The following is a 10,646-nucleotide window of genomic DNA, read 5'->3' on the forward strand; positions in this document are numbered from 1 at the left end:
AGACACTGGATTCTGTAGGTGGCCTTGTCTATGGGGCCAAAGCATGAGGAACATCCTAACCAGCAACATGGACCTCTTAGTCCCTTCTCCTTCGTATGACTATGGGCCAGGTATTCCAGAGTACAAGACTATGATGTAAGCTGCCTGGATGCTTTAGTACCTTTGTGAGAGTGGAGCCCTATTAAAACAGTTACACTTACCTGGCCTAACTAGGCCTAGCTGTTATAACACATATAGTATTGTATGTGTGGTAGTGATGGTCAGAAGTGTGTGTGTGTGTGTGTGTAAGCCTGAGGTCAACCTAGGATGTCTTCCTATATCACTTCCCACTCCCCCCCCCCGCCCCCCCAAGACAGGGTTTCTCTGTGTCCTGGCCACCCTGTATCTCACTCTATAGACTGGCTGATCTCGAACTCACAGAGATCCCCTTGCCTCTGCCTCCTGAGTGGTGCCTCACCCTATTTTTTTTTTTTTTTTTTTTTTTTTAAGGACAGGATCTTTCAATGAACTAGAGCTTAGAGCTCACCATTTTGATTCAACTGGATACCAATTAGTCTTGAGAATTCATCTGTCTATACCCTCTAGTACCGGAGTTATGGACATGCATTGCCTGACTTTTATGTCGGTGCCCAGCAAGCACTTTACCCGCTGAGCCATCTCCCTAACCCCCATGTAACATCTAAAACATATTTTCACCACAAAAAAATAATTCTTATAGTTTATGATAACATGTTAAATTTTTTTTTGATAAGTTGTAGTGTTATATAAATGTCAGTCTGGTATCATAACCTAGGGTAACAGTAAAGTTTGTCTGTTGTGAGTAAACACCAGAAGAGCTAACTTGGGTCAGTATTTTGCTCCAGCTGTTACCTGGAGAAACTACAGGAATTGGTGATAGTGCTGTGCGGGATATTTGATGTCTTTTCCACATACAGTTTTCTCCTCTAGTTGTGTGTCAGAATTCTAAGGTGGTTCTTTTCCCATAACTATAGACACCATGGCCATGTTGCAGAAGTCTCTAAGGAGGGTGGGTACAAGTTTTGAGGGCACTACTTTTAGTCCCCTGAGCTCTGAGTTTGTGTAGCTTGGTCCATGCCTGTGGGAGCCCTTAACACTTCATTATCTGCATGTTGATCTACCCTGACCACATGGGCATACTGGTACGGCTAGCTGAGGGGAAGGGATGAAGTTAGATATAGCAGGACCTGACACAAAGACATGAGTGATCCCCTCAGTCTGAGAGGCCATGCAGAATTTAGACGGACCCTGGAGAGGGCGGCATGAGTGATGCAGTCAGTTTGAGAGGCCATGCAGAATTTAGACGGACCCTGGAGAGGGCGGCATGAGTAATGCAGTCAGTTTGAGAGGCCATGCAGAATTTAGACGGACCCTGGAGAGGGCGGCATGAGTGATGCAGTCAGTTTGAGAGGCCATGCAGAATTTAGATGGACCCTGGAGAGGGCAGCATGAGTGATGCAGTCAGTTTGAGAGGCCATGCAGAATTTAGACGGACCCTGGAGAGGGCGGCATGAGTAATGCAGTCAGTTTGAGAGGCCATGCAGAATTTAGACGGACCCTGGAGAGGGCGGCTCTGCAACACCAGCATCGTCACTTCAGTGCCGTGGAGGCTTCATCTGTACAAGAGTAAAACAGATGTGGTTTTCTTTTTTCTTTTTTTCCTCCCAGGTAAGCTTGGGTCCTGGATGGGGTGCACATCCCCTCACTTGTGCAGGAACGTACTAGTCCTGCATCAGTATGAGGCCCAGTTCAGTTCTCAGACTGCCTGTTCTTGATTAAGTGTGATCTAGCCCTGGTCACTTCTGTGCTGAGCCTTTTTGATGCAGCTGTGCTTGTTCTTCAGGCCAATCCCAACAGCGAAGAGATCTGGCTGGCGGCTGTGAAGCTGGAGTCAGAGAACAATGAATACGAGCGAGCCCGGAGGCTGCTGGCCAAGGCACGGAGCAGCGCACCCACTGCCCGTGTGAGTGGTGACTGGTGGGTGGGGCGGGGTTGGCAGGGTGCCTCTTGGCTCATACATGGCTTTGGGAAGGAGTAAGATGAGTAGGACAGCCCATGCGACAGCCCAGTCCTGTTATTGGGCTTTAAAATACATTTCTTTAGCTGGGCGGTAGTGGCATATACCTTTAGTCCCAGCATTTGGGAGGCAGGGGCAGGTGGATCTCTGTAAGTTCAAGGCCAGCCTGATGTACAGAGCAAAAGCATTCCTTTCGTATACACAAAAGAGCTACGTACAACAGCTTATGAGGCACAGGACAGATGTGTATGATGTGAAGGTGGCATCCAAATAAATGGTGGAAGTATTCTGTGTGACGGTGCTTGTCTACTTTGCAGGTGTTTATGAAGTCTGTGAAGCTGGAGTGGGTGTTGGGGAACATCACTGCTGCCCAGGAACTGTGTGAGGAGGCTCTGAGGCACTATGAAGACTTCCCCAAGCTGTGGATGATGAAGGGGCAAATTGAAGAGCAGGGGGAACTGATGGAGAATGCACGGGAGGCCTATAATCAGGGGGTGAGCCTCTGTCAAGATGTCTCAGGGGCCAGGAGATGGTGGCACACACCTTTAATCCCAGTACTCAGGAGGCAGAGGCAGGCGGATCTCTGTGAGTTCTAGTCCAGCCTGGGCTACAGAATGAATTGTTCAGGAGAGCTGGGGCTACACAGAGAAACTTTGTCTGGGGGGGAAGAAAAAGATGTCTCAGGGAACTCAGCAGCATGACATTGGTCAATTTCCCGCACCTCTGAAAGAAGTGTAGGGCCAATGGTCTGTGATAGAACTTTGTACTTTGGACTGAACCTTTGTCCTTCCTTTTGCTATGGGTACTATCTTTTTCTTTCTACAAAGCTGCACACCATATGTTTGGAATATATGGGGTTTGGTACATCAAAAGTAGTATAATGTACACTCAATGTATGCTTGTGTATGCACAAGTGCACATCCTGTATACACAGGTGCATGACACACACAAAGTCCTACAGACATCCTTTGTGTACATGTGCACAATACAACTACAGTAAACTGCTACACACCTGTTTGCATGTGCACACTACAGAGCCATGTCTGTAAACCCACATGGAGAGTTTGAAGTACATGCCTAACAGCCTTGAAGTGTTCTTGGAAGCTGACTACAATTCTCACAATTTTGTGGATGCTTTCTGAGCTCTTATTTTGCTCTATTTTTTTGGTCACAGCTGAAGAAATGTCCTCACTCCACACCACTGTGGCTCTTACTCTCCCGGCTAGAGGAAAAGATTGGGCAGCTAACTCGTGCTCGGGCCATTTTGGAGAAGTCTCGTCTAAAAAACCCAAAGAATCCTGGGCTATGGTGAGTCCTTGGTAATTGGCTCAGCTCCCCCCTTTAGAGCCTGTCCTCTCTCAGCTCCTTTTTCATTTCAGCCCAGGCTGCTGGGGACACAACAGTAAGTGACAGCTTCTATGAGGCATCACAGTCCCTTCCTTGGGAGAGCTGGGTCTAGATGGTGAGTGGGCTTCTGGTGAAGGGCTCTAAGATGTCAGGGAATGAAACTGAAAAAGTGGACTATAGAAGAGGTACCATAGGCAAGACCTTGAGGAACATGAAGAAACTTGCCAGAGGCAGCAGAGTATGGTGGTGTGCACCTGCAATCCTAGTTACCTGGGAGGTTGAAACAAGAGGGTAGTGAGTTATGCCAGCTTGGACCACGTTGCATTACAGGTAATGGATGCAGAGTCCAGCTAGGGGTTAGGCTGGAATGAGAGGACACTGCTGAGGAGGTAGTTCTTAGGTGCCTCTCATGTGATGATGGTCTGGGTTTATTCTAATGTCTTCACTTATATTTGGATCCTGTGGGTTCTGGAATCTCAGATGGCGCTGCTGCCTTAGTACCAGGCTGTGGATACCAGTGCTGCTATATCTGAACAGTATGGATTTCCAGCCACTTTCAAAGAGACAAGAGCCTTCCTTTGCTGGCAAGAGGTTCAGTGGCAAGAATGCTTGCTGAGCAAGCCTGGCAATCTATGGAACCCACTGGGAGCAGTGGTGGGAGCAGTTTCCAAAAGTGGTCCTCTGTCTTCCACATGTATGTGGTGGCACATGTACACATGCATGACAACAATAATAACGTAAAAATTTTAAAAGACTTTTAAAAGGGTCTCTGGCAGAAGGCCAACTGGAGTAGTTGGTTGTGCTATGATAGGTGGGGCTGGGACATCCCTGGGCCTGTCTTCCTAGGTTGGAGTCAGTGCGGCTGGAGTACCGTGCAGGGCTGAAGAACATTGCCAACACACTCATGGCCAAGGCACTGCAGGAGTGCCCCAATTCTGGTAAGGGCTTCTGGTTGTCTGGTATAGCTAGAGGCAATCTGTGGGATGAGATTGACTGACTCCTAAAGACTCCTTTAAGACGCAATCTGTGTGTCCCATTTTAGTCTAGCTTCACTGATTTGGTTACAAAGGACTTCAGACTAAATGCTCAGTCTCAGGATGGGAGAGTTTGATTTCATGTTATGAAGCACTATCATTTCTTTTTTCTTTCTTTCTTTTTTTTTTTTTTTTTTTTTTTTGGCCAAGTTTGAACTTTTATTGTTTACTTACGTGCCGTATATAAGAAATGTAGCTGGGTGGTAGTGGTGCATGCCTTTAATCCCAGCACTCAGGAGGCAAAGGCAGGTAGATCTCTGTGTTTGAGGCCAGCCCCATCTACAAAGCGAGTTTCAGGACAGCCAGGGATACACAGAGGAACTCTGTCTCTTTTTAAAAAAAATAAATAAACAAATTAATAATAATAATAATAATAATAATAATAATAAAATGTATATGTCACTTGAAAAAATTTGAAGTTTAAGAGGAGGAAATAGAGTCCCTCTAACCTACTACTCAGGAATCTCTTCTCTTAGCGTTTGTAGTATTTTATGTTATTATACAGAACTGAATTAAAGTTACACTAGGTATTTGATGCTTTTTTTTTTTTTTTTTTTTTTTTTTTTTTTTTGCAGGGGGCAAGGTTTTATGTAGCCCATTATAGTCTCAGACTCACTATGCAATAAAGGCTGGCCTTGATGAATTCCTTTCTCTTCTGATTCCAAGTGTTAAGATTACAAGCCTATGTTATCATGCCTGGCTGAGGTTTTTTTGTTGTGGTGCTAGCAGTGGTAGTTTTTTTGTTTGTTTTTGCTAGACTCTTACTTTGTAGCTTAGGTTGGCTTCTAAATCATGATCATTCTGCTTCAGCTCTTGGCTTCTCAAATTCTGGTATTACAGGCATGTGTTACATGCCTGGTTATTGTCCTTTTGTTTGTTTGTTTGTTTGTTTGTTTATTTATTTTTTGAGGCAGGAATTCTCTGTGTAACCCTACTGTCCTGGAGGCTATTATCTTTTTTTCAAGACAGAGTTTCTCTGTGTAGTTTTGGTGCCTGTTCTGGATCTCGCTCTGTAGACCAGGCTGGCCTCGAACTCACAGAGATCCACCTGGCTCTGCCTCCTGAGCGCTGGGATTAAAGGCATGCACCACTGCTGCCCAGCTGCTATTGTCTATTTTTAACAGCAGTATGTGATAGCGCTTTCAGATTACCATTGCCCGTTGCCTGCGTGCTGACTTGGTAAGAATGAAAACTTGCAGCTATCATCCAGAACACTGTCTAGTCTGTTCTGGCAAGGCTGCTGTAATTCAGGAGGTTAGTTTGTAGGTAGATACTTGAGGCCCTTGTGGTTGCCTTCAGTACACTCTTTTGGGGCAGCCTGAGGGAGAGGGTGCATTTCTGAAGCCAGAAGTGAGGGCAGATTTTTGCTTCTGAATTTCAGGTATCCTGTGGTCTGAAGCTGTCTTCCTTGAGGCAAGGCCCCAGAGAAAAACCAAGAGTGTGGATGCCCTGAAGAAATGTGAACATGATCCCCATGTGCTTTTAGCTGTGGCTAAGTGAGTAGTAGTTCTTTTGTGGTTGCTTATCCTTGGTGTCCTGGTGTCCTTTTGCCAGTATCTTTGCCTGGCTATGCTGACTTTGTCTACAGGATGAGAGGCTTGGGCCTCAGCTGCCAGAACTCCTGCTTCAGTCTTCTGGGCAGCATTCTGTTGGTAGAGGCCTTGAGGTACTGTCTAGACATCTGTCTGGTTATCCCCCTTTTCTCAGGCCTCCTGGGTTTTTTGGCTTTTTCTCAGCCCCAGGCTTCTGATGGGGCTGTTCTCTTTGTTTCAGTACCAAATGGGTCCTGGCATACATGCTGGACAGATTTGTTGATATTGACCCACCCAGAATTTAAGTATTAAGCAAAGCCCCTTTGAAGGGGCTTCAACCAAGTTTTTACTTTGATTGTGTTAGCAGAACTCAGACCCTTTTTCAGCTGGTGCTGGGAGTAACCCTGACTGTAATCCATTGTCTTGGAGTGTAGAAGTGATTAGCCATGGGTCATCTACAATGTCATCAAGTGATCTCCTATCACCTCCCAGCACAGGATTGTGCCACTGGTGGTGGTGATGGAGGCAGAGCCTTAGAACCGGTTTGGTTCTGTTTGAGTGGCATTGAGTGCTCAGGGTCTGGTGCAGCTGCCTTCACATTGCTACCTGGGCATCTGTGGCCCTAGAGATGAGGGAGGCATTAGGCCCAGTCTTCCTACCCTGGGCTTCCTTTTCCCAGAGTAAATTCTACATGCCCTCAGACAGAGCAGCCATAAACCTCACAAAAGGCTTTGTTAAAGTAAATAAGTCACTCCTTGCTGTTCCAAAGCTGATGATCCATGTGCCCACTATCTTGAGTTTATGCTCTTTAAGTCACAGTTTATCTAACACCAAGCAATTAAGAGCACTACATGGCTTAAAAAACAATCAAGTTATCAGCATGAAATTACTCCATTTGGTACCTGAGAACGATCCAGACAGCTGCCTGCAGTGGAAAGGTTAGCTGTGCACCAGCTGCCTCACTAAGGGAAGGAGGGTGAATACAGCCCAAGTCCTGGGCCTGCCAAAGCGTTCCCCACAGCATGTGATACCATCTTTCCCATTGTTCATCCTGCTATCCTACACTAACTACCAGTTGGGGAGAGTGCCCATGGAGACCCTAAGTTGGTTCCTGTCCTTCATTTCCTTTCCTTCCTTTCTTAATTTTGGTTTCTTGAGATAGGGTTTTTCTTTTTAGCCCTGGTTGTCCTAGAACTCTCTCTCTCTGTAGACTAGGCTAGCCTCGAATTCAGGATCTGCCTGCCTCTGCCTTCCAAGTGCTGAGATTAAAGGCATGTGCTACCACACCCTACTTCTAAAGTTGGTTTCTAACAGTCCAGTTTCTTGACTTCCTGCATGGCTTCTCTTCAGCCTGCTTTTCATGTGTGAGTATCAGGTACAACAGTCATATGTGCTGTGGTCTGAGTGCCATGGAGCTGCAACTCCAGTGGGCTCAGGTCCCCAGAGCTGACCTTTGGAGACCTGTCTTTGTGTTTGCTTCTGTTTCTACAAGGGGCTAGACAAAGCAGGACAATCCAGGGTTGGTATGTTATTGAGGAGCAGTCTGAAATTTCTGGTTTTTATAATCAGCTTTAATGTTTGTCAGAGTTAGTTTCATACTGTATTTGATCCAGGGGGGAAAAAATAGTTTTAAGAAGTTAAGATCTTAGCCAGGAGGTGGTAGCACATGCCTTTAATCCCAACATTTGGGAGGCAGAGGCAGGTGGATCTCAGTGAGTTCTAGGCCAGCCTGCTCTACAAAGTGAGTTCCAGGACTGCCAGGACTGTTACGCAGAGAAACCCTGTCTTGAAAAACCAGAAAAAAAAAAAAAGAAGAAGAAGTTAAAATCTTGCTGTGTGTGTGTAAATGTTAGAAAAAGCAGTGGGGGGTCAGTGAAGGATCTGGAACGACCTCCAGGTATCCCTGCACCATGACTCAGACCTGTAACACATGCCTAGGCTTGCTGGTCTCACCAGGAGCAAGATAGAGCTGATGACCCCCACAGAACAGTGACTCCCAAGCCCAGCAGGCACTATCTTATGCCCCTTGCTCTAAGTACTTGTTCCATAACAGGCTGTTCTGGAGTGAACGAAAGATCACCAAGGCACGGGAGTGGTTCCATCGAACTGTGAAGATTGACTCAGATCTGGGAGATGCCTGGGCCTTCTTCTACAAATTTGAACTTCAACATGGCACTGAGGTGAGGCTACACTAGAATACCAGTGAGCAGTAATATCCTGCCTGTTCCCTAGCCACTTCTGAGACAATAGAAAGCTCCATCCAGCCCATGGGGAAGGGGATTAGGAAGTGGCCAGGACCAGCAGCCCATTCCCAGTTGAGGTTTGTTGGAGCCATGCTCATAAGGCAAGGGTGTCCAGGGTGTCCTGGGGTCCTCATTGGAAGTAGTAGCCAGACCATGTTGAATCCAGGAAGTTCCTAGTTCAGAGATGGTGCACCTGGTAACTTGTGGGAACCAGAGGTAGAGAGTCTGACACAGGTCAACACACTGATTCACTCACTGACTTGGATGCCATGTTCCCAAGAGGAGGGGATGGCTTGAAATCTGCCGGGGCCAGATCTGCAAGGGGACAGGCAAGGTTCAGGGTGTACCTAACAAGAAACCCTACCTACAGTACCCTTTGGTCTCCCCAGGAGCAACAGGAAGAGGTGAGGAAGCGCTGTGAGAATGCAGAGCCCCGGCATGGAGAGCTGTGGTGTGCTGTGTCCAAGGATATCACCAACTGGCAGAGAAAGATTGGGGAAATACTAGTGCTGGTAGCCGCCCGTATTAAAAACACCTTCTGATAGCTGCGATGGAGGACAGGGCACTTTGGGGCAGCACATGGACAATGAACACAAAGCCTACACTGTGTATTTTTCATTCATTAAAGATTTTTATAGAGTTATGTTGGGGTAGGGTGTCTTTTTTTTTCACTCTCTCTCTCCTTCCTTCTTTCCTTCCTTCCTTCCTTCCTTCCTTCCTTCCTTCCTTCTTTCTTTCTTTCTTCCTTCCTTCCTTTCTTTCGTTTTGTCTTTGGCTCCTATTCCCTTGAGTGGTGGTCATGGCCAGTCTGGTTTGGATGTAGCCTCCTGCAAGTGCTTGTATGCTCCAGAAGAAGCATAGTCGGGCTACCAAGGGCTTGTGAAGATTTTATGAAGAAGGTCTTGGGACTACAGGCTATATATATAGAATGGGGGCTCTGTCATAGGTCTATGATACAAGAGGCTGAAGGTCACATGGGAACCAAGCTGTAAAAGATTGAAAGGCTTATAGAAGCCCCGATTGTTCTGTAGGCATCTGAGGTGTAAAAAAAAAAAAAAAAAAAAAGCTCAGCAGGCATCTTTGCTTGCCTTGGAAGGTATGAGTTCACTTTTCCTGTGGCTCTAGGAACCTTAATAGTCAAGAGGACAGGAGGAAGACTTGCTGATTGGTTGATACTTGACAGTCACTTAGGTGCTGGCTTGGAGAAGTACTTCCTGCTCCTGTCCTGAGGAATATCTAGAACTCCTTGGATATTTCCATAGAGAAATCCGTGGGATTCCCTATGATGAGGGACCATACCCCGTGGTTCCATTACAGATGGAAAGGGAAAGGACTTGACTACAGCACCAGGCTGTTGGTAGTTTCTGCTCCTTTGAACTGTTCCCATCTCTTAAACTGAGTGCAGTGGGCCAGTTACAGAAGTGTATACCTGGATAAGGTTTCCTATAGGGCTGTGGAAAAGTCTGGTGAGCCTGTAATATCCTAGTTAATTTTTCTTCTCTGTGGAAATGGAGGTTTTTTTTGTTGTTGTTGTTGACCACCTCAGCAACTCCTTATGTATCACATTATTTATTGGGTGAACATATGCCACAGCATACTTGTGGAGGTCAGAGGACAACTTATATTATATTGGCCCCGGGACCAAACTCAGGTTGTCAAGACTTGGCAGCAAGTACCTTAACCTGCTGGGCCATCTCACCAGCCCACACCATTATTGCTTTTCTTCAGCTGGAAGTTGAGCTTTGCTTAGCAGGAGATTAACTTGTGCTAGAGCAAAACATCAACCCTGGGACTGGGCCTCCTATTCCTGGATGACCCAAGGTCTGGAGGGATGAAGTGGGGCCAGCAGTAGAAGTCTGGGAAGTCCCAAGTTCCAGACCTGCTGAGACAGGTCTGTCTGGATATGGATTGGGGACTGGTGGCTGGCCCACCTATCAGGAGAGACTATGCTCTCTACCCATTGAGGCAGAGCCGGGGGGTCTCCATGGGGCTGGAGACTCAATCCAAGACCCAGAGCAGCCCTGGATCTGCTGCAACAGGCAGCTGCTGTGCTCCAGGGTCAAGTTAATTGAAGTGACTAGAGGAAAGGGTGGGGAGGGGTTAGGGGCAGGGCTGACTTACTGGACTTTCCTTCCCTCCCGTGTGGCTCCCTCCCTTCATAGCTGGAGGAGCCAACTTCAAACGCCTCTCCACCTGTCCCCCAGCTCTCACCAGGGAGGCCCCATCAGCCGATAGAGAACCTGGTGTGACTGCCAATTGACTACTTCATTGGCAACCCAAAGACCCAGAGGACCCAGGATCATGTGTGTGGCCTGCTAGAGGGAATAAGGGAAGGCCAGACCTTGAGAGGCCTATGGTAAGCAGTTGGGGCCTGGGGGAGGGGGCTGGCCTGGGCCAAGAATCTGTGCATGACCACAACCCAGGGGAGACACTTTCCCTATGCCTCATAGAAACC

At 47.1% G+C, this 10,646-nt stretch overlaps 1 protein-coding gene across 1 annotated transcript in view; it reads left to right on the forward strand.

Annotated features, from left to right (window-relative positions):
- Prpf6 (pre-mRNA processing factor 6) overlaps window positions 1–8,834 on the forward strand; it is a 94,651-nt gene extending 85,817 nt beyond the window's left edge. Inside the window, exons 15-21 of the mRNA XM_059262173.1 lie at window positions 1,862–1,981; window positions 2,353–2,529; window positions 3,210–3,343; window positions 4,229–4,320; window positions 5,798–5,912; window positions 8,002–8,128; window positions 8,581–8,834. Coding sequence (XP_059118156.1) covers window positions 1,862–1,981; window positions 2,353–2,529; window positions 3,210–3,343; window positions 4,229–4,320; window positions 5,798–5,912; window positions 8,002–8,128; window positions 8,581–8,733 — 918 coding nt within the window. The 3' untranslated portion in view covers window positions 8,734–8,834. The remainder of the gene's footprint in view (window positions 1–1,861; window positions 1,982–2,352; window positions 2,530–3,209; window positions 3,344–4,228; window positions 4,321–5,797; window positions 5,913–8,001; window positions 8,129–8,580) is intronic.
- The last annotated feature ends 1,812 nt before the right edge of the window (window positions 8,835–10,646 follow it).

Source organism: Peromyscus eremicus, chromosome 4, assembly GCF_949786415.1.
Source record: "Peromyscus eremicus chromosome 4, PerEre_H2_v1, whole genome shotgun sequence".
NCBI classification, from domain to species: Eukaryota; Metazoa; Chordata; class Mammalia; order Rodentia; family Cricetidae; genus Peromyscus; species Peromyscus eremicus.